Raw genomic sequence first — 23,712 nt, 5'->3', positions numbered from 1 at the left:
AACTATAATCATTATTTCTGGGAAATCTGGGATGGAGATACAATGACAGACATTTTTCATCTTCACTTTTGGTCACATATACGGAAACTCGGTATTCGATATCCCAAACTGTAACTAGGTTACTAAATTTTCGCCACTGTTCATTTAAAGAATTGATATTTGGTCTAAATCTAATGATTGAACCCCTGACTTCCGAGACTGAAGGTTGCAACGGCTCTGGTAAGTTTTTGTCCAGATATAACTTAACCAGTTCTGTGCGCGTCTCTTCCAAAGTTTCACCTTGTTGTTTCAAGATATCTTTGTGAATTTCTAGAAGCGTCTCATCTTCATATTACATCATATTCATCTGCCAAAGGTAGGACTTTATATACATTTCTTGTGTTTATCTTCTTCTTGGATTTTGGATAAATGCAGTGGAGAAACTCTTCGAAGTCTTCATACTTTTTACCTATGAAAATGTAATAATAAACAAAATAATTTGTGCAAAAGTTCGAATCACAAGCTATGTATTTATAAGCATATTTTGTAACTTTCTTCTTTCAATACATGAATATAGACCTAATGAAATTGGCTGAGTAGACATAAAATTAGAGGTCATCATGTTTTTATAAATCAAGAGCAAACATTCTGTCTAAATGTTACAAGCATTTGCAAAGAAATGAAATAAAAAAAGCATTGCCTTGCAGAGCAAATACACTCTTGCAGCTCCTTAACGACTAATTCAAGTTCTGGCAGCCTCTAAAAGGGGCAATATAAAACCTTTCCAACTAATTGGAAGAGGTCAAGGATGTTACAGACCAAGATTGGTGGAGACCCATGAAGTGATTCAAGAGAAGAAGTTGTTTAAATGTTACCTATTTTCAGCTCAGCATCAAACACACTTTTGAGAGATCCATACAATGATGATACAGGTCAAGTTTGGTGAAGATTCATAAGGTGGTTCATGAAAAGACCAAGAGGAACCACTTGAATAAACTTGAGAGATGACTGTACAAAGATACTGCAGACCAAATTAAGTGAAGATCCATCAGACAGTTTATGAGAAGCATTTTCAGGATTTTTTATTTTAGCACTAGCATCCCTTTAAAGGAGCCAAGCGTTACTATGTGAACACATCTGGGAGAGGATCGTACAAAGATGCTACAGATCAAGTTTAGAGCAAGTGGTTCATGAGAAGAAGTCTTTTAAATACTATTTTTAGCTCTGGCAGACCCTTACAGGTGCCATGCAGGACTTATTGAACAAATTTGAGAAAGGACTATAAAAAGACACTACAAACATAGTTTGATGAAGATCCATCTATCAGTTCATGACAAGATGTTGATTAAATATTTTTTTCTATCTTTTTAACTCTGGAGGCCCCCAGAAACATTTGAACAAATCTGAGAGACGACCTTATCAGGATGCTACAACTCTGGTGAGGCCATATTTTCGACAAACTGGAATTATATGAACAAACTTGGTATAGGGGCAACAAAGGAACATTTCCGTGGAGTCATTTCAACTAAATTTCATACAAACAAACATTTTGACCATCATTTATGTAAATCAGGTACATCATTAACTATGTTTTTCAAAGATCTGACTTAGTAACACAGTTACATATATACATGCATCCTTGATTTTAAACAGATAAATATTTTGACTATGTCTCATAAAATGTTGCCCGGTTTACACAGGTCTTACTATGATCTGGTCTAACGACCTAGTATTTGACCTACATATTAATCCCGTTTAAGATTGAGATTGTTTTCATACAGACAATATTTTGACATCATGGTTTTACAAAGATAAAGTAGAAGTAAAATGTGGCCTCTAGAGTGCCTCTAAAGATGTAGAGATAGTACCTAAAATTTTGAATTATAAACAACAATTAAACAAGAGGTCCATAATGGCCCTTTATCACTCACCAGAGTTTATCTGGCCTACTGACGTAGCTTTTGACCCCAAATGACCCAGTTCCTAAAAGTCATCAAGACAAACATTCTGACCAAGTTTCATATAGATTGAGTTACAACTGTTGCCTTTAGAGTGTTCACAAATTTTTCCTTTGATTTGACCATGTGACCTAGTTCTTGATCCCAAATGACCCAGATTAAAACTAGATATAGAGATCATCAAGACAAACATTCTGACCAAGTTTCATAAAGATTGAGTCGCAACTGTGGCCTCTAGAGTGTTCATAAGCTTTTCCTTTGATCTGGCCTACTGACCTACTTTTTCAGCCCAAAATGACCCTGATTCAAAGCTGACCTAGAGATCATCAAGACGAACATTCTGACAAAATTTCATAAAGTTTGAGTCACAACTGTGGCCTCTAGAGTGTTTACAAGCTTTTCCTTTGATCTTGCGTACTGATCTAGTTTTTGACCCCACATGACCCAGGTTCAAACTTGACCTAGAGATCATCAAGATAAACATTCTGACCAAATTCCATAAAGACTGAGTCACAAATGTGGCCTCTTCAGTGTTCACAAACTTTTCCTTTGATCTAGCCTACTGACCTAGTTTTTGACCTCATATGACCTAGTTTCGAATTTGACCTAAAAATCATCAAGATAAAAATTCTGACCAAGTTTCATAAAGATTGGGTTACAACTGTGGCCTCTAGAGTGTTCACAAGTTTTTCCTTTGATGACCGGGCTACCCAGTTTTTGACTCCACATGACCCAGCTTCGAACGTGATCTATAGATTATTAAGACAAACATTCTGATTAATTCTCATGAGTTTCAAACTTAAACTGTGGTCTCTAGAATGTTCACAAGATTTTCTTTTGATCTGGCATAGTGACCTAGTTTTTGACCCCACATAACCCAGTTTCATAATTGACCTAGAAATCATCAAGACAAACATTCTGATTAAGTTTCATAAAGATTGAGTCAAATTTGTTGCCTCTAAAGTGTTCACAAGCCTTTCCTTTAATTTGGCCGGGTGACCTAGTTTTTAATCCCACATAACCCAGATTCGAACCTGACCTAGAAATCATCAAGATAATCATTCTGACCAAGTTTCATAAATATTGGGTCACAACTGTGGTCTCTAGAGTGTTCACAAGCTTTTCCTTTGATCTGACCTACTGACCTAGTTTTTGACCCCACATGACCCAGTTTCAAACTTAACTAGAGATCATCAAGACAAACATTCTGACCAAGTTTCTTTGGGTCATAAAATTGTAGTCTCTAAAGTATTCACAAGCTTTTCCTTTGATTTAATAGGGTGACCTAGTTTTTGACCCCACATGATCCAGATTCAAACTTGACCTAGAAATTATTAAGACAAATATTTTGACCAAGTTTCATAAATATTGGGTCACAACTGTGGCCTCTAGAGTGTTCACAAGCTTTTCCTTTGATCTGACCTACTGATCTAGTTTTTGAACCCACATAATCCAGTTTTGAACTTGACCTAGAGATTATCAAGACAAATATTCTGACCAAGTTTCATAAATGTGGCCTCTAGAGTGTTCACAAGTCAAATGTTGACGGGCGACGCGCGCCGACGGACGCCGGACAATGACCGGTCACAATAGCTCACCTTGAGCACTTTGTGCTCTGGTGAGCTCAAAGCTAGAGCTGCTTTTGAAAAAAGCTCATGCCTCCCACAACTGCCTAATCATCTGAATAGTAAGTCTGTCTTTATATACTGTTTACTCACAGAAAAATATACCTTTGATAGTGTTGGAGTCAGTGTTCGGGTAAGCGGCGTATCGGATAAGTGTTAGAGTAAGCGGCCTATCAGTAACTCAAGGGCCATAATTCCGAATGGCCTGGGCCGATTTGGCTAGTTATCAAACTTACATATATACATGTATCCTTGACTTACTGGCAAACACATTTTGTTGAAGTTTGGTGATCGGAAGAGAAATGTTCGACTTAGAGTGTGTGTTCCTTTGTTTGTTCGATTTGTCCTAATGTGTTGGCTGTGTGTGTGTGTGCGTGTGTGGTGCACGCGTCTGCGTGCTGTGTGTTTCGTTTTGAGAAGGCTGCGTTTTTGGTGCGTGGCATTCCCTGTTTGATATTTGTCTTTGTTTTTTAGAGTGCGGACAAGATTTGTGACGGACGGACGGACACACACACACACACACACACACACACACACACACACACACACACAGAAAGAGAGAGAGAGACAGGAGTAAATCAATATATATATAGGTTGCTTATATATAACATTTAAAACCGAGTATAATACATAAGTCTTGATTTGATCAATCTGGGGCATTTTATTTAAGATTTTTAGGAACTCCATGCATTTCCACTACCGTCCATGAACAGGCTCAGTCAAACCGTGCTTGCAATATTTTCGTTTTTGTCGTGTTGAGCGACCTGTGGAGTTTCCACTTTTTAAATTTTTCTAATCTAATTTCCATGTAGCCACCTATCAAGCAACTGATAAATATTTAATCCCGAATTATTACCGGATTATTGCGGGCAGAACTTATCTCAGTGCAAAAAGGTTGTCAGATGCATGCATATTGTATAACAGAAAAAAAGTTTTAAGTCTAATAAAATAAATTTAGATTTACTATTTAAGCTGCAATTTAGATATAATGTTATTTGTACCATATCACACATCATATCTAAAAACAACAAAAACACTTCAATGTTAACCATGAAAATTGACATTACAATGAAATGAGTTATCACTAAGTTTTTAACCATACAGTTACTTCATTGTTCCTTTTAACTTGTGTCATACAAGTGTAAAGGCAAATGCAAGGTAGGGTTATTATTTGTGTTATTAATTGATCTCTAGTACTATATCTAAAAGATGTTTGGTGACCTATCTTTTAACCTCAGTCATCCTCCTTTTGAACTTGACCTAATTTTCATAGAGACTAACATTCTGACAAAGCTTCATGAGGATCAAATAGAAAATGTGGCCTCTTGAGTAATTAACAAGGTATTTCTATGTTTTGATCTAGTGCGCAAATTTTAGACCTCAGGCTACCAAGCTCTGAACTTGACCTACTTTTCATAAACAAATCCGTCTGACAAAGATCTATAATGATAAAGTAAAAATGTGTTAGGAGGTTTTTCTACGACTTGACGACTTAACTAGTTTTTGACCTCCGGTAACCCAGTTTTGAACCTGACCTAGATTTTATAGAGGCAAACATTCCGTCAAAGTTTTTCAAAGATCAAGTAGAAAGTGTGGCTCCTAGAGTGTTAACAAGGTTTTTCTATGATTTCACCAACTGATCTAGTATTTACCTCACATAAACCAGTTTTAAAACTGAATTAGACAGATTTCATACAGACAAACAATCTGACAAAGTGTTTTAAAATCAAGCAGAAAATGTAGCTTCTAAGAGTGATAACAAGGTTCTCCTATGATATGACATAGTGACCTAGTTTTTAACCTCATGTGAACCACTTTTGAACTTGGCCTAGACTTCAAAAGACAAATTTTCCAATAAAGTTGTATCAATTAAGGTGATGTCACTTTTTGAATTTCCGGTGAATAACAAAAAACCGAAGAATATTCAGTTCTTTCCAAAAACTGTTATACTATGATTCAACCAAATAGTTTCCATTGTCTACCAGAAAGGAACAATTCTTACATCTTAATATTGAGATTTGATACATTTGTAACAGACAGTGAACTAAAACAATAGACATTCATATGTGACGTCGGTGAGCTCAACAAAGCAATTTCAAGCACAAATATTAATGTGGAATGTAAAGTAAGTTACACACTACAATGTCCGTCCAAGATACTTTCAAAAACAATGCATTTGCAGAACAGAGAGATAAAAGTAATTTTGACAGCTCGTGAAAACTAATGACAAATTTTGACAGGTATATGATGACTCATGACCTAATTAATTTTTTTTCTGTTATTTCTTACTTCCAGATTGATTTTCATAAAATGGGTATTCTTTATTGTAGCTTACAACTCATACATTAAAACAATAAGAGAATATATTGTTACCTCACTGTCGTTTTGTCTATCCATCTCTCGTACGAATTCCTATTGTTTCAGTCATTTGTCAGTAATTAGAGCAACTCACAGTGTTGCAATCATACAAAACACATCCCTTATTTTCACATAGATATTGAGGATTTATCTAATTAGCACATGTATTGGAAACACAATTTCAATACCGACTGTGTATTGTAATAATGCTAAACTATCTCAGCCGTGACATCTCCTTAAGATTAAACAGAAAAATGTGGCCTCTACAGTGTGAAGGTAGTTCTGCACATTATGATCAAATTTCTTCAACAAAAAAAAACATGACAAATGCTTTCAGATTTATGAAGATCCGAGTTAAAATTATGATTTCTTAAGGCATCGCCACAGTGGCGGCCATTTTACTCAAATTTTCATAAAAATAAAAGATGACTAAGTGGTAACAATAAAGTGAGTAATTTTGTTATAATTATGTTCTAAATATCTATGTGAACACTGTGCACGTAAAAGGATGTGCATTTCCCTACCTGTATTATGCCTTTATTCGATATTTTTCTCTGGCAAAAATGACAAAATTTTGCAATGTAGTCAAACTCAATATATATTCAATACATGTAAAAAAAATAATTACAGCCAATTGTAAAGCAGACCGTGAAGAACAAAGCCTTAGGGAATTTATTTTGAAATTTTACCTAGTTACTGAATTATTCACAAAACTCCAAACACCATCAATTGATCCAATTTGTTTTATCTGTTCACACATAACTTACAGGTATATAAACAAGTGACATTATAGGTTGACAGTTCAATGGAAAACTATTTTATCTCCCTATATAAATCAGTGTTGCGATGAACAATCGATATGTGTACTGTGGTCAGTAATGCATGTACAAACAATATTTTGAATTAAATTTACATGGGGTTGTCTTTTTGTGTCTAATGCAATAACCAGGAACAATTTCGACAAAAATTCCGTAAGATTTCATAGTATACATATTGTACTTTAAAAAGAACTAAATTTTTTCTTTGTAATATGTGTTATACCTTTGGTCTAAACGAGACTCAAACATTTTACAAGCGGCGTATGTACTATGAATCATCATATGCTTCTATGTTGATGATAATTTGACCAACTGTTAAGGCTTTAGTGCAATTTTTAAGAGAAAAATACTCGGCTTGAAATTATGAACTGCTATCGAGTTGGGACTGTGGTGATGCCTTAAAGATCAGGTAGAAAATGTGGCCTCAATAATGTTATCAAGGTTTTTCCATAGGTATTCAGAACATTTGTTTGGTAATTGATTAATACAACAAATGTATACATTGTAAAGTAAATGGGTGCTGGATTTATTTTTGGGTCTTGGACTATGGATGTTTTTGATCATATTTCCAAACAAATGTGCTGAATGCCTGTCATTAATATGGCAGACCTTGTTTTATGTCAACTACAACAAGGATAAGACATTCCATTTTCTTACAATTTAAAACATCTAAATAGTGGTGTGATATACAAATGTGAGTTACTTAATTACAATATATCATAGCAGATAGGCTCTGACACAGCACCTAATTAATCTAATTAACATATTGTTGGAGAACAACAATTACATAACCATTTGTTTTGGCTTCAGACCTAAAGTTACAATGTATTACAATCCTTTAGGAAAAAGGAAGACAGTAAAACTGCTGTTTTTCAGCATTAGTTTTCAGGGCATTCAAAAGGCAGTTTTTTAGCAGTTATTTGTCTTCAAATGCCTGTATTTACATATTTAATGGAAAAGCAGTGAAAAAGCAGTGAAAATGCAGCGAAAATGCGGTTAAATTGGCCGAAATATGTAAATGAGCTAAGAAATATAATGCTGTCACAGAGAAAAACATAAAAAACTGTAGGATCAGTTTCAAACAGTTAAATGACATCAGAAAATACTGCAAAAACTACACCTTGTTTCAACCATTTAAAAGACTGGTCACCACCAGTTTTTCAATCCTCCAGTTATTTACAGTTTCTGAAAGAACTGCTTTCTACTGGCCATTTCATGCTGTAAACAGTTTTAATAACTGGCAAAGAAGGCTGTTTTTTTTTCAGAAAAAATGCTGTTTCACTGCAAAAAAAAAAAAAAAAAAACAACAACAAACAAACAAAAAAACTGCAAAATTGAGCAGCTTTTTTTTTGCCTAAAGGTTTTGGCACTTAGCGATTGGCGAACAGAATGTTTCTTATATTTGAATACATAGGTTACTGTAGTATAACATAGCTTTCATCTCCTACACACCCAATAGAAAACAGGCAAACAATATTTTCAACTGACAAATACATGTATCTTCCATGCAGTTTCTAACAAAAACACATTCAGTGAACTTATATCCCCAACAGAATAAGTTGTTTTGTGAAAAAGGGACTATATTATAAAATATATTTCATTCCAGGATAGATGCAAGACATGTACTAAATGACCATACAACAGTGTGTTGGTTCCTATTTTTTACAAAATCAAGGGAAAAGCTCTGCCCTATAGTGATCTATATTTTAATTAATTTTCATGGTGACCCATCAGTGAGTTACTTTATGAATTTTAAAACAATTAAAAGGCAATAACTCTGCAGTCAACTAAGAGATCATGATGAGATATGCATGCAACAATGCTCTATATACTGATCTATATTTGTATTAAATGTCAGCAAGATCCATCAATGGATTACTTTGTTGCATGGGAATTTATAGTTTTTAAACAGTTAAAGGGCAATAACTCTGGTTATCTAAAGGATCCTGATAAAACTGTGCATGATCCACCGCTCCATAGTGATGCATATTTGTGTAAAGTTTCATGAAGATCCATCAAGAGGTTACTTAGTTACAGTCAAAAATCCCTATTTTCTTTACCAAATCAAGGGGATCAACGCGGGATAATACAATATGTCAGAAAGTTAGTGTGGTAATAAATGATTATGTGAAGTTTGGTTATTCTAGCTGAAATATTTTTTGAATTATAAGCATTTTCAACATTCCTTTCTTTTTTTTTTTTTTCGTTTTTGTCAAGGGAGTTTGGGAGAGATAATTCATAATTTCAACTTGTCCGAAACATTGCGGAATGATACTAATTTCACTTCAAAACACTACAACTTTTACAAGAACCTTAAATTCGTAGTGAAAGAAATGGATTCCACATCTCTCTCTCTCTCTATCCTAACGGTTTTAGCCAAGGCAGCCTCTCTTGAAAACCAGATCTAGCGAACAATTTGCAATACTTTGTATAAATACGATAAACAAAGTCATATGAGAAGAAAAGCTTCACCTGACGGGCGGTTTAAAACACTTTATTTGAACATTTTAAAATAATATATTTCCCTACCTGGCAAAGGCACTTCTTTTTCGTCCCGTTCTCGAAAGCTGGTCCCAAACATAGCTTCAAACACGGGAGAATCCATGGCCAATATTGCCTTTGTCGCATGAAGGTGCTGACCTTCCACAATAAATGTTACATCATCCCGCCATGTCTTCTTGGTGAAGTCGTAACAAATTCCCGCTTCTTCGTCCTCCTCTCCACTTTCAAAAGAATTTTCCATTTTTGTTTAAGAAAGAACTTTATATGAACAAGTTCTTCAGCTAAACGAATATTCAAGACGTTTGTAGGGTAGCTTAAAATCTAGCGAATTTATGCTCTAGTTAATATACTAAAAAGTAGATCTACAACTTGTTAATATACTTAAAAGCAGATCTACAACTTTTTGAACACTTCTATTTATAGAAAATGTTTTAACAACTGCAGTGGCGTGGTCGGGTAGTTTCGATCACACACAATTTGATTTTTACTTGCTGAGCTTCCTACTTATGGTTTGAGCTAGATGATAGCTAGTAGATCTAGCTCTATTTTTCAGCATTGAATTTTGTAAAATGATTTGTCAATTTATAGAATGACAATTTTGAACTTTGTTGCCAATAGCCCTTTACGCTACGTATATTGTTCTTTTTTCTCTCGAAATATAGATTCTATGGCGATCAGAATGTCATATAAGGGTCACGGACGCCAAAATACAATAACTGTGCAACAACAGAAATAAATTAAATACAAAAATTCTAACAAGAATTTAAAAAAAAAGAACGCAGTAACATCTGACTGACCGCCAACCCAACCCTAGTTCAAATACTAGGACGTTTAGGGATTTTCACTGTCGGTTTCCCGATTTCACCGGTTTGTGGGATGGCAACTAAAAATATCAGATCATAAAATAAGCCATCCCGATAAGCCAAATGAGTAGGGCTACCCATATCTACCCCCTCAAAAAAATATGCTTAAGTTTGAGAAGCAACTGAATAAATAATTACGGACATTAAAGGAATCCACACGAAAATCATTATAAATTTGCATAGATCTATATAGCTGCTGCACGAATTTTTAATAGGAAACTTTTCGAAGACTTTATCATGAAGTTCCGAAGCACAGATGCATCATTTGCACGACAATTTAACATGCCGATTCTCAAGAACTCGTAAAATTCAATAATTTACAAGTCGATTTCCATGTTAAAATTCATTGAAATCGAGTTAAAACTTGCTGCAGTTTTATTGTCTTCCTTTGAAATCATCACAAAAATTATGAGGAAAAATGAATAAAATATAGGGCCTACTAAATGATGATAACTAGCGACGTGTAGGCCTTATGTAGCCTATAGGCCTATATCACTAAAACGGAGGATGATGATGATACCAGCAGCAGTAGGCCTATATCACAGATGTTGATTTATGTAAAGAAAACAGGGTTTCATTTGGAAATAAGTAATATGTTTACTTATTTCAAATTCTAATATGCTTGTCTCTGTTAAAACACGTTTACGCTAGAATGACGTCACGTTAACGTGCGGTGACGTCAAAGATTTTGCTGCGACCAAGAAAGAGCGCTACCATATTTTATCTACTGTTTTAGAAGGGCATATTAGAATCGAAATAATTTATAGCAAAAGAGTGTTTTAACACTATTTATACACTCGGGCGGTAATACGTCGTACAAATAATTTCACTCGGACTGCGCCCTCGTGAAATTATTGCGCCCGACCGTGCATAGATCTAGTGCTAAAACACTCTTTTGCTATAAATTATTTCTTAAATACGTATTGATGACTAAAAGGATCTTATTTGACTGCCTTTGTAAGACAGGGTTTTACCAAACCCGAAGCACCGCATTGAGTAGGGAAACCGCAAGCGCTAGCGACGTTTTTATCAACGCTGTTGCGATGGTTTGGAAAACACCCGCCTTTCTCGGGCAGACCTGTTAGATCACTTTTCTTGCCTAACGTTAAATTTATTGCAATTTTTAAATAACCCATGCACTATGACATCATATGACGTTAAATCATGACGTCAATATGTGCACGTGTAGCTAGGGAAAATAATGTGATTCAGTGAGAGATAATCTGTCACTGGCTCTTTATGGAACGCCGCCCCTGTCTCATGTCGGGACATTTCATGTTATCATGTCAGAGCGTGATGTTAACTTGTCAAAACAGTGTCTTTTTATGTTAAAAAGTTCTGTTATTATGTAAAATTGTGATGTAACCTTGTCGAAACCGTGTTTTATTATATTAACTAGCCATGTTATCTTGTCAATGCGTGGTGTTAACTTATCGAAACAGCGTTTTATTGTAAAAACTAGTCATGTTATTATGTCAAAATATGGTGTTAACTTGTCAAAACAATATCGTTTAATACTCTGTCTTACGGAACAGGAAGGTTGATATCAGCTGACGATGGATTGTAGTAACCTACTGTCGCTTTACCTTCATGTATGGACAAAGCCACGCATGAATCTGACAAATTGTCCTCCCAATAATCTCTGGCCTGTCCTAAAGAATTCTTTGGTTTCTTCAGAATACCTCATTTCAGAAATCGTTTTGCAAGCGTACCATTGTAAGGTATCTTTGAATAACTTAAATGAAATAGTTGATGTAAAATATTTCCCATTCCGTACCAAACGTTTCAAAAGTGAAGATGCCTAATTAATTTCACCTATAGTTTGTTGGTATTATTCACTTTTATCATCGCCGGTATATGTATGATTGCTTCCTGAAGGTACGCTATCAATTGTTACAATTTCTCCGTCTTCGAGCTTATTTGAATGATTTTCGCTCCCATAATTTTTGTAGTTTCCATTGATCCCTCTTTATTAATACTGCTTAATATTTGGACAGTCCATCGTATATATATATTTTTTTGTAAAACGTTTTCGTTTTGGACTTTTTAATGGCGATAAAGTCATGAGTCTCTGAGACGAAAATCTGACCATCTCTCTTTTAAAATATGCATATCCGTCACCTCTAAATTCATTGCGCCGTTTATTGCACTTTTTTGCTTTCCGTTTGCTAAATTTAAGGACATTTTTTATATATTGGCAATGCTCCTTCAACCCGTAAAATATGAAAAGAACATTAAAATTATTTTAAAATTATTGTTTAATGATATTGTTTTATAGAGTTTAATAAAGTCAGTACATTCAATTGTAAGTCGTGCAATACTCTCTACAAAGTTTCAAGAAAATATGACAAGGTCTTTATCATAACTAATATTTCAAAACATCAAAGTACCGCGTAATGCTGCACAAAATGTACAAACCCAGTCGGGACAAATTTTGTACAAGCAACACAATCAACATATTCCGAGAGTTGGACACTATTTTCCAATTCAAAATTGCTTGAAATACAAGTTTGCAACAAAAAAAGTGATTGAACAAGATTTATTTGGGTATAGAATCATATATGAAACATGCAGAACCAAACTTTTATGAAAGTTTCACAATTAGTTGTATAGACTCGTTTACTGGCCACAGAACAGACTAGTTTGATCATAGTAATTAAAAAAATCAGCAAGAAACGAGGCCGTTCAAATATCAAAACATAGACATGGCCATTCAATAACTTCGACAATTCGAAATACGCTAAACTTGAAAACCAAAGTGTGTAGTACACATAGAACTGATGCATGCACATACCCATGGAGTTCGAAATAACATAGAAACCCACTTACCTGATTAAAAAAAACAAGCGGACGTGCGGTATTTTTAGCAAATACATGTATCCGCCATTTTATAAGTTTGCAACCGTTTCGCTCGCTTGAATTAAGTGTGCAACCACTTCAAGTTCTGATCCTGTAGAATAACTACTGTTCTTCTATATCATTATACAAAGAAAACCTCGAAACTTGTAACATAGAGAATGTTATCACATTCTGCTCCAGTTCTGTTCATATTAGAGTTTATTTATGATTTTAAATGGGTAGGGTTTCTAATCGGCGTTGACATTTTTTTTTAATTAATTTTATTTTTTCCCCATTTTTTCTTCCTCCCAGCTTCTCCATCTCCTAATTTTGTTTCAGTCTTGCCACCTGAACAGAATGGTAACGGAAGACTATCAAATCGTATAACGCGGACAGCTTCTTGGAAGAAACAGAAGGTCTTCCGAGTGAATAATCGGTCTTCTCAATGTCCCGTTGAAGCATAAAACGCAACTGCAATATAGCAGAGTCTGTGCATGAGAGGTAATGAATTTTGTAATACCTTTAACACCTTCTAGCATTGACGTAAGCGGAGTTCTACTGTCCAAAGGACCTTACGACATAAAAACAGTGAGTCCACGTACGGGAAGTCTTTTTACGGCCGTCAAAACGGCACTTAAAGACTGTTGTTGCGACAGTCGATAAAATCTGTGGAGATCCTTTTGAAGCGGAGAACGCATAGCAAAGTTGGTTTTATCGAGTCTGCACATGAGAGGTAAAGAAATGTGCAATACTTCTCGCAAACCCACACATTTAAGGCGAAAAATAATTGCATTCAAAGTTCCATAAAAAGTGAGTATTCTGGAAGTGACTAGTGATACAAACTTAATTGTATAAGATTTTGCAAGATAGTCTTATAAATAACCAAAACTATTGTGCAGAAGGTAGCAGACCGTTGCAACGCTTTTGAAATAATGCAGAAAATTTACATTCTTCTAGCACTTTTACCAATATCTAACTTTTATTTTCATCCACCATCATTTTTCAGTGACATATATAGCCCCTACATTCTGTGCCAAACTTGGTTGAAACGAACATGTTGAAAAATTCCATCCAAACGGCGGGCTTAAGGGTAATTCAGTATTATGATATGTTTGTAAGAACAGTACTGACAACCATTTAAACTTACCCGGAAGATCAATTCACACAAAGTTTGCGTATTTCGTAAATTTTGAATGACCTGTTTTACCTGGAAAGGAAGTAAAATAATGTACTAATCGCTTATATACATGTATTTATTTGTTTACAATATAAACCAAACATAACTTAGCACATTTACACTTTCCTAAGATGGGGTTAGGTTCACGTTCAATTGGTTCGGCTCGTATCAAAATGTTTGCGTTTTCTGAACTTGGATTTCGCATACACCGTGAATCTGCCGAAATGAAAATAGTAACATCGTACAGGGTTCTTCACATTGTTTGTCTCTGTTGGAAACTGGGTAGTATGCAGTCTTAATGAGTATGGTTTACGTAACTAACGCATGTGTGTGATATAACAAAGCGCTTGTCATTACCGCCCCATGAGTAAGATTTCTGGTCTTTTGACAACAGATGTCATTATACTATCCCATGAGTAAGATTTCTGGTCGTTTGACAACAGATGTCATTATACTATCCCATGAGTAAGATTGGAATTTCGACAACGAAATATATCTGAGCGCATTTAACTACTGTCCCAAGTGTAAGATTTCTGTTGTTGTTGTTGATTTTTTTTGGTGTTTTTTTTTTTCGACAACGACATGTGTTTACTGCCCAGTGAGTAAGATTTCTGGTCTTTTTGACGACAGATGTCATTATACTATCCCATGAGTAAGATTTCTGGTCTTTTGACAACAAATGTCATTATACTATCCCATGGGTAAGATTTCTGGTCTTTTGACAACAGATGTCATTATACTATCCCATGGGTAAGATTTCTGGTCTTTTGACAACAGATGTCATTATACTATCCCATGGTAAGTTCTGGTCTTTGACAACAGACATTATACTACCATGAAACGTTTGAAACAACATTACTCCATGGTAAGATTTGTCTTGCACGATGCATTGGTGTTTGTCTTTTTGCTACCAGGGTAGATTTTGTTTTTGACAACGATGTCTTTACTTCCATGGGTAAGATTTCTGGTCTTTTGACAACGAATGTCATTTACTATCCCATGAGTAAGGTTGGTCTTTCGACAACGACATATATCTGAGCGCATTTAACTACTGTCCCAAGTGTAAGATTTTTATTGTTGTTGTTGGTTTTTTTTTTTTTTTTTTTTTTTGACAACGACATGTGTTTACTGCCCAGTGAGTAAGATTTCTGGTCTTTTGACAACGACAACGATAAATAAAACATAATGATAAATAATACATAAAATATTTTGATAGATTTTGTCGTGCGATGTAGCTATGTCGCATGCATTAAAATACTGTGCATGCGATAACTATACTGTTTGTGTGCAGAAGTTAATTGTTTCACAGGTTTATTACTTTGTTAAACTGGAAATTTGGCTCATATACTTATTTGGTAAGCCTGGCCCCATGTTCACTAAACATTTTCAGTCTCAGCTGAGTTTGATAATGAAACATTTTTGTCATTTATATCTAAATAGCATGTTTAAAACTAAATTTTAAGTTTATAACCATTTTCAAATGACTTTTCAGCATCGACGGTCAGTTTCATTTGGAATTAAATCTTGAAGTTTTAGTGAAATTGATATTAAAATTTCAAACTCAAACTCAGCTAAGACCGAAAAGTGTTTTGTGAACATGGGGCCAGGATATCAGCTGAGAAACACATTATTTTGTCTTAACCTATAGTAATCAAATCAAATGTATGTGTAAACCATACCTACCACGTTAGTTTGTTAAATATTTCACGTATATATATTTGAAAAAGGAAGTAAATACCAAATAGACTTATAACAGAAATTTTTATCATAAGCCAAAAGCTCAACAGAAAGTGTTGGTAAGTCTGTATTCAATTGTTTGTTTTGCTATTAACTACTGTTATTGCATTGTGAAGTTAATGTTGTTGTTGTTTTTTCAAAGAATAGCATGTTAAATCGAAAACAGCTAAAATAATAACAAACTGATAAAGGCAATCGGGCAGAGTTGCTGAACATTGCTAGCAGATTGCCACAAAATTTACAAGAACCTACTCCCGATCAAGATTCAGTATTTAACATTCATTCTGTGCCAAACTACGATACCGAAAAGTCAAAACAACGATACAACGAAAAGTCGAAACTGCCATATTGGAAAAAAAAGCCGGGAAGAGCGAAAATATTATGGTGAAAACTCGAAATCATTTAATCGAAACCGCGATATTGAAAAGTAAAAAAAATGGAAAGAGTGAAACTATTATGGTGAAAACTCGAAATCACTTAAAGGACGAAACAGCGATGAAACGAAATACCGAAACCGCGACATTGAAAAGTAAACGAAAAAACCTCGATATCGTTTCGTACTTCCTGAATCGAACTAACGAATTTTTATCATCGTGTATAGTATCATTGTTTCGACTTTTCATCGTCGTGGAATCGTTCTTTCGCTTTCCATCGTCTTAGTTTAGACATTTCAACATTGTTCTTTCAACATTTCATCATTGTTTTAACGTCTTTGTTTCGACTTTTCACCATCTCAGATTCGTTGTTTTGATGTTTAGCTATCATTGATATTTAATTTCAACCAATTAATTTTTTCAGCTTTCATCATCATAGTATAAAAGTGATCAAAAACAATTGTCAAAGTGATGAAATAGGTTGTAAATGTGCTGTGGAATCTTCGTTTAAACATGATAAATCAAGTGATTTTATCTATCAAACATTTAAAATAAGCCTCCTTCACCAAACAGTTTATATTTATTTGTTCATTGCATTCAGCTGGTTTATATTTCAGGTAACCGCTTTGTATTAAACGTAACTGAACGATATCAAAAGCTTTAAATGCATTTAATTTCAGCCTGAAAGACATTTTTATGTGTTGTGATGAAATTTTATATATCTAGATCTTTTAGACGCTTTAAACCGCATTTACAATTTTGACATGTTGATGTACTTGAAGTACGCTGTTAAACAGTTATTGTATGATTATGAGGTGAGTAGTTAAGTCTATTGACCTGACCAAGGTGATACACACTGAGGTCAATATACCTAGGCGAATATCACCTTGGTCAGACCCATGCACGGACATTTACTGATATTGTCATATTTTATGACTATACTCCAAAAAACAGTAAGAAATAAGAAAAACAATGCTCAGAGTCAACCCATCTATACTAACTAATGCTCTTCCGTAGTATACGGAGTACGGAAGCCCTGGAGGGACATTTTAGTTACTTCTTATGACTTATTTGTTATTACTTGTTTGTTATTACTAATAATTTATTTGTTATAACTTATTACTTATTTGTTACGTACTTTTAGTAAATAACCTAGCGCCAGTATCATGTCTAATGTCAGTACTGCGTACCAGTTCAATCAGTAGACTTATATCTTTATTATGAAAAAGTTTTTTTCACAACCCTTTTTGTATTTCAGAATTTTACTCATTCTTATAATACAAAATGGCAGCTGTGTTGGGTCGTACCGAGGTCGGGGTAAAGGAGTTTGGTCGGACCGTTACAATATCCAACGACCCAAAGGCTCGACTCATGTACTACTTAGACTGTATGTGTGTTGTCCTTGATCTTAGCGACACGGCAAATCTAACACGGCTCAGGTATTTTTTATTTATTTTTTTTTTTTTGTTTTTTTTTTTGTTTTGGGTTTAAAGCCGTTTTTCAACAACGGCTCAGGTATACAGGGCCATCTTGAAATACTAGTATTTATATGACGTTTGAAATTTACTTAGGGTCAGATATTTTATTGATAAATCTCAATCGATAATCTTGATTGGACTTGAAGTTTCAGTTTCTCGAATGATCATATTTCATAATCGATTAACTAGTCAACAAACATCCCGACAGAGAAGTTTCTGTTTGTCCTCTATGCGAGCAGGTGTATTTTGACAAAAAGACAGACCAATTTGTTGACATTATTACCTTTGAAATGGGTGATAGTTTTTCCTGTCTCCTCGTCGGTTCTAATGAAATTTTGATTGAACTGTCTCGGGTCCAAATGACCAGAGATCACAGAAGAACCAGACTGCGCGGATGCATGCTGTTCGCTTTCAAAGCCTATTGCAATTAGAGAAACCGTTAGCGAACAGCATGGATCCTGACCAGACTGCGCGGATGCGCAGGCTGGTCTGGATCCATGTTGGTCGCAAACGCACTATGTTGGTTTTCTCATGGTGAGGCTCATCTATTATTTCTGTCTGACTCATATCTGCAATCAGCTTTGTCCAAATATTCGGCGGACATGCTGAGTGAATACCTTTTGTTTCAGTAGAATGTTTATTTCTTTCCTCTATCTGAACTTCTCGTCTGTTATCGTAATCAAACATAAATGTTCATTGAAAGTTATAAAATTTTCTCAGTGTCAGATATTAGTCACTGTCATAATTCTCCTGCCTTTATGTCCCAAAATATTGCACGTAAAACATTAGAAGAATTATAATGTTAAAAGTGTTTTCTTATACAGAAATTACGGTCAGTACTACTTGCTGTCCGAGGCCGAGACGGACGCTCTCGTTTCACTGTGTTTTCTTCTCTCTCCAGACGAACTTAGCGGGAAAGTCATATTTCAGGTAACATAATCATAAGCATAGACTTATACAATTATATCTGAACAAAAAAAGTAAAAATATTTAAAGTTTCATTCCAAAAGCCTTACCTTTTCAATGCAATTGCATGTGTTTTGCATTCATCAGTATTCATGAAGGGACATTAGGACAGCTATGGGTACCTTTTTTTTACCAACATGGAGTTTGAGGTGTCTGTAAGTAGTTGAATTTATATGGCAGCCGGCGCATACAGGCGAAGGTCCAATGAATATTCCGAAAACACGAATGCCAAACGCACTGGTGTAGATACCGAAAGATGTTCTGTAAAGCTAGATTGCAGTTTCACACTTATTACACATTTTGTAAACATAGCAGAATGCAATTTTAAGAATATTCAGTCCGATAAAAATGGCAGAATTTAGTTAGTACAATGTATTGCATAATCATTTGTCCTCAACCTGTATAAACCGATTCTTGTGGAAGGCGGAAACCGTTTATGCTGTACCAAGGTTACATCAATACATTCTTTATTTACATTAGGATGACAGTATGTGCGGAGATAGTAACAACAGCTTCTTTGAAATCAGCGCCGTTCAACACAATTTACTTCTGTCAGATTCGATCATCATCGGTGGCCAACGCCGTCACGTGTCTAAAATCATGGCATTCAAACAACAATGGCTTATCACCAACTGGGTGACTCCCATGCAACAGTTCAGTCCTAGGCTAGCTAGAATCGCCGCCGGTGGAGCTGGAACGGGAGGAACACAAGCCATAGAGTACAACCAGACACCGCAGTACACCGCACAACCTGTATACAATAGACAACCGCAAAGAACATACAGCAGTGACGACAGCTGTTGCTGCACAATATTGTAAACATACTTTGTCACAGCTTAACACAAAACCTTATACAAATAGCCAATAACAGCAGGATTATGTATATTTTTCTTTGTCCTGCACTGGTAATTTATTATAGTATAGACTCGTATTGACCAAATTGATTATAATGTGATTTAGCTTAAACGTAGCTTACAGACTGCGGTCATGTCTTTTTGTCCTACGTAGAGTGCGAATGCGCGAAATTTCACTTCCATTACTAAGGAGCGGACCAAGTGTAAATGCATCTATCTGAAGATACTGTGCCGCCATAAGGTCAGTAAGTCCTTGCAGCGTGGACCGATACCCTGGCTAGTTACATTTGACAAAATTGCCTTAACAAAACATCTGCTATTGTATTTTGACCTGTAAATAAAAATCCATGGTCTTTATATGCATGCTTGACTGTAGTAGTCGAGGAACAGAACAGTATAAAACTGTTGATTTCTTTATAAATCTATGCATTGCATGTAATAAAATACTATACAGGAAATACATGTACCATATACTATGATCAATGTAAAATGAAAATTCTGAGAAATATTTCAAGCCGATGGTTGTTCTAATGAGCAAGATCACATATATATGCAGGACAAGAACATTGTATTCACATAATTGATTCACAGATATACATGTTTCATTGTTATGTCATTCGAAGATAGCTGGTATGTATTAAAATAATATAAAAACTTTTTTTGATATAACTCCCGTAACCGATTTCTTCCTGGCTGACGTCTTATTTGTAAATTTGGTCTTACTAGCATTTTCTTATTCTGGGTCTAAATATAGTGCATATACTAGGATCCAATCCGAAAAACCTTAGCGATCACACTAAGGACTTTCCTCTTATAGTCCGATCACTCAGCTCATAGTTAATTTCCGTAAGCAAAAAGAATGATTCACTCGCTTCCTGACGACCAAAAACGAACAAGTACTGTGTTTGTCCAACAATGATGGTCAATAGGAAACGTCCGATTGTTCAACGATACATAGTTCTGAATCAGCCGATTGCTTTACAACAGTCCAAAGAAAAAGCGCCCGAAAATTCAAAGAAAGTCTACAAGATACAACAGATAGTTAAACGACTATTCAAAGAAAACTGTCCATACCAATGGAATTTTCTAGCGGTAACTGTATATAACAACAAACAGAAATAGCTATAACATGGACCCAAAACTCTGGTCTACAAATCAGTATTTTTGGATTTAAAAATTGTCATAACATACATTAAAATGCTTGTGCTCATATTTCAAGGAGCATTAATAATATGTTTAATAAAACATAAATTCCGTCTTACACAATCCACATGGGTGGCTGGGGGCCTCCCTGGCCGGGTGATTAAGGTCGCTGACTTCAAATCACTTGCCCCTCACCGATGGTTCGGGCCTCCATCGGGGCGTTGGACTATTCATGTGAGGAAGTCATCCAGCTGGCTTACGGAAGGTCGGTGGATCTTCCCAGGTGCGCGCTCGTGATAACATAATGCACGGAGGGGCATCTGGTGCCTTCCTCTACCATCAAAGCTGGAAAGTCGCGATATGACCTTTAATTGTGTCGCTGCGACGTTAAACCGAACAAAAACAAAACAAAAACATGGGTGACTGAGTAAGCATAACGCCAAATGCCAGACCAATTCACCCATGTCCTGGTAATCTTCAAGTACATGTGGCATGTACACTATGCAGAAATGTTTCCCAGTTGTGATACTGTGGTTGTGAAATTATTGTCTTTTTAAAATAACCTACACAGTCGGCGTAAAGCAAGGTAGTCCGACATAGAACAGACGATCGTGTACTTTTGTCGGATTGCAAACAATTATATATTTTTACTTCGATCTTCGAAACTGGAATATTTAATTCTGAGTGGGATGGAGGGAAAGAATGAAATATAATGGGCGGCGGTTATCGCCAAAATTAGTAAATATACAATCCATCCATTAACAAAAGATAATAGGTAAGGGTAGATTTCTCGGAAGCACAGAGCACTAAAAACACAGCCCCAGAGCCACGCATTTGCATAGTAGGCCCACAACAAAAAGAAGCTGTAATGGAAAAATATTTCAGACGGGTTGCTTCAAACATCCAACAAGTACATATTAATTTATGCTAAATATAGATGGAGGGGGAAAAATGGTAAGGGGCAAAATGGGGCCGGGGCGGGGGGGGGGGGGGGGTGGGGGGGGGGAATCCGAAGGGGAAGTTTAACAAGGACGAATATACAAGGGAATGCCATGTTCTTTAATAACAGACTACAACGTAAACCACAATAGCGCAGATACTCATGTACCAATGATAAAATCAACTGAATAACATAGAAAAACGAACAAGGAACACACAAGAAAACAGTAGGGCACCGTTATAGACTCACAAGCATACAAACGCACCCACATCAGTAGGGAAAAACAATCGTGTACCGTCTTAGGATACCGGCTGCCAAAACAAAGAGGAGCCACGAAAACTTACTCAAACTAAAGGGGGAGGGGATGCAAAAAGTAGTGTAAATGCAAGGGAAATGAGGGGCAATAGGGGGAGTGAGGAGGAGGAAAAACGCCTACAACAAACAAGCAAACATACGCAACAGACAATACAAGACAGACAAAACAACCAGTTGAAAATAGGGGCACCGCCTTGGAACGATCAGTAACCTATATAAAGGAAATTGGGGGTTTAAACGCGTTTAGGGCATGCCAACCTCGCACTTACCCTATTTTCAACAAGTTAGACAACACAGTGTTAATAAAATCCCCGCTGAGAAAGGCTCTAACATTAGTGCAAAAATAACAGATAAATAAAGCAAAACATAAAATTAAGGTAAATCTAAGGTATAATTACACCAGTGTACTCAACAACTTGTCTAAAGTCAGAGCAAGAAGAACCTAACTTTTAAGGGCACGACTAAGAAAACTGTAAGACAAAAATCAACTCCCTCCGTCGTTGTATGTAGGATTTAGGAGTAAAGCATCATGGAGTCCTACACTTTATTAGTCATCGCACCATCAAAAAGGAAAGCGTAGAAATTAACTGTAGAGGGGTCAATCACTAAACATGCACTGTGCTTCATGATTTCCGCATCGTATCCTCTTTTGATCAACTTTTTAACCAATTTTACAAATATTTGATTAAAAAAAGGGCTATGTTTAATTTTCCGAATCTTATAAACTACATCTCCATAATATTCCGGGTGTGTTTGCCCAAGTTTTAAAAGTGTTTTAAGGTTCGTATTGTATTTTCCTAACAGTTCCGACGATCTATAGTAAAATTTACTAGAGGCTTTCCGTAGCTTATGATAGCGGTAACCTTGTTGTAGCATTTCAACGCCGTCTAGTCTAGAACTCCATCCCATCCAATATTTTCATTTGAACAACGCATTGTATTTTGAAACCATTTACTACATAACTTCATGGTGCCCATTGAAATAAAAAGGAACGATGCGTAGAAATGGTTATGATGCATCGAAATATGAAATCATCCGGCAAAACATGATACCATCTTAGTAGCTCAGTATGAAAGGAGAACGTGTTAAATGTAGTGATTTATTACAACTTGACGCCGTTAAATGCCTATTGGAACCGCTTTGTATAATTCAGAGCGGCGTATAAAAACCTGATGTCATGCAGTCCAGTGTGAAACGTTTTAACGCAACATGAGTTCGTGCAGTGTAAAATGGAACGATTCATTAAAACTTGGCGCCGTCTACGCATATTGAAACCATTTTGTATAACTTGGAGCGGCGTATAAAAATTTGATGTTATGCAGCTCAATGTGAAGCCGTTTAACAAAACATGAGTACGTGCATTGTAAAATGAAATGATTCATTACAATATGATGCCGTCTAATGCATTTTGAAACCATTTTGTGTAATTAGGAGCGACGTATAAAAACTTGATGCCATGCAGCCCATGAAACAGTTCGACACACTGTTAGTACATGCAAATCGGCAAAAGGTTGAAAACTAGATGCCCACGGGCAACATGTCGAGCCCGCCAGCTGTCAAAAGGACTAGGAGTTGCACATGACACCCTGTCTCATTGAGGCAAACATTTATGCCAAATAAAAAATGATTGCAAAAAGTTACAATATAAGTTATTTATAGTAACAGCAAAGGGAAGTAAATCTTTAAAAAAAATAAGTCCACACAAAAATCCTAACCAGTAGAGATACGTCAAATTACACCTCAAAATTGGATGTAACATGCATATTGTACTACAAAAAAGTGGTCTG

At 35.7% G+C, this 23,712-nt stretch overlaps 2 protein-coding genes across 2 annotated transcripts; one reads left to right on the top strand and one right to left on the bottom strand.

Annotated features, from left to right (window-relative positions):
• Positions 1-326: 326 nt before the first annotated feature.
• On the bottom strand, positions 327-9,620 carry LOC123560441 (BTB and MATH domain-containing protein 38-like). The gene is made up of 2 exons (XM_045352633.2): positions 9,268-9,620; positions 327-448 (listed from the first exon to the last, which is right to left on the bottom strand). Exons 1-2 carry the CDS (start codon positions 9,479-9,481, stop codon positions 327-329), a joined length of 336 nt encoding a protein of 111 aa, XP_045208568.2. The 5' UTR covers positions 9,482-9,620.
• Positions 9,621-15,767: 6,147 nt separating this feature from the next.
• LOC123559516 (uncharacterized) lies at positions 15,768-20,185 on the top strand. Its single transcript, XM_045351408.2, has 4 exons — positions 15,768-15,914; positions 17,488-17,668; positions 18,532-18,637; positions 19,154-20,185. Exons 2-4 carry the CDS (start codon positions 17,514-17,516, stop codon positions 19,490-19,492), a joined length of 600 nt encoding a protein of 199 aa, XP_045207343.2. The 5' UTR covers positions 15,768-15,914; positions 17,488-17,513; the 3' UTR covers positions 19,493-20,185.
• The last annotated feature ends 3,527 nt before the right edge of the window (positions 20,186-23,712 follow it).

The sequence above is a fragment of the Mercenaria mercenaria genome, chromosome 10 (assembly GCF_021730395.1).
Source record: "Mercenaria mercenaria strain notata chromosome 10, MADL_Memer_1, whole genome shotgun sequence".
Lineage (NCBI taxonomy): Eukaryota > Metazoa > Mollusca > Bivalvia > Venerida > Veneridae > Mercenaria > Mercenaria mercenaria.
The sequence above is the reverse complement of the archived record's forward strand: the minus strand, read 5'-3'. Positions and strand labels throughout refer to the sequence as shown.

Bases quoted from the DNA above. Each gene is read 5' to 3' on its own strand.
- LOC123560441 (XM_045352633.2), bottom strand. From the start codon at position 9,481: ATGGAAAATTCTTTTGAAAGTGGAGAGGAGGACGAAGAAGCGGGAATT. The intron at 449-9,267 runs GTAGGGAAATAT...ACATTTTCATAG, and splicing joins AAAAGAAGTGCCTTTGCCAG to GTAAAAAGTATGAAGACTTC.
- LOC123559516 (XM_045351408.2), top strand. From the start codon at position 17,514: ATGGCAGCTGTGTTGGGTCGTACCGAGGTCGGGGTAAAGGAGTTTGGT. The intron at 17,669-18,531 runs GTATTTTTTATT...TTTCTTATACAG, and splicing joins GCAAATCTAACACGGCTCAG to AAATTACGGTCAGTACTACT. The intron at 18,638-19,153 runs GTAACATAATCA...TATTTACATTAG, and splicing joins GCGGGAAAGTCATATTTCAG to GATGACAGTATGTGCGGAGA.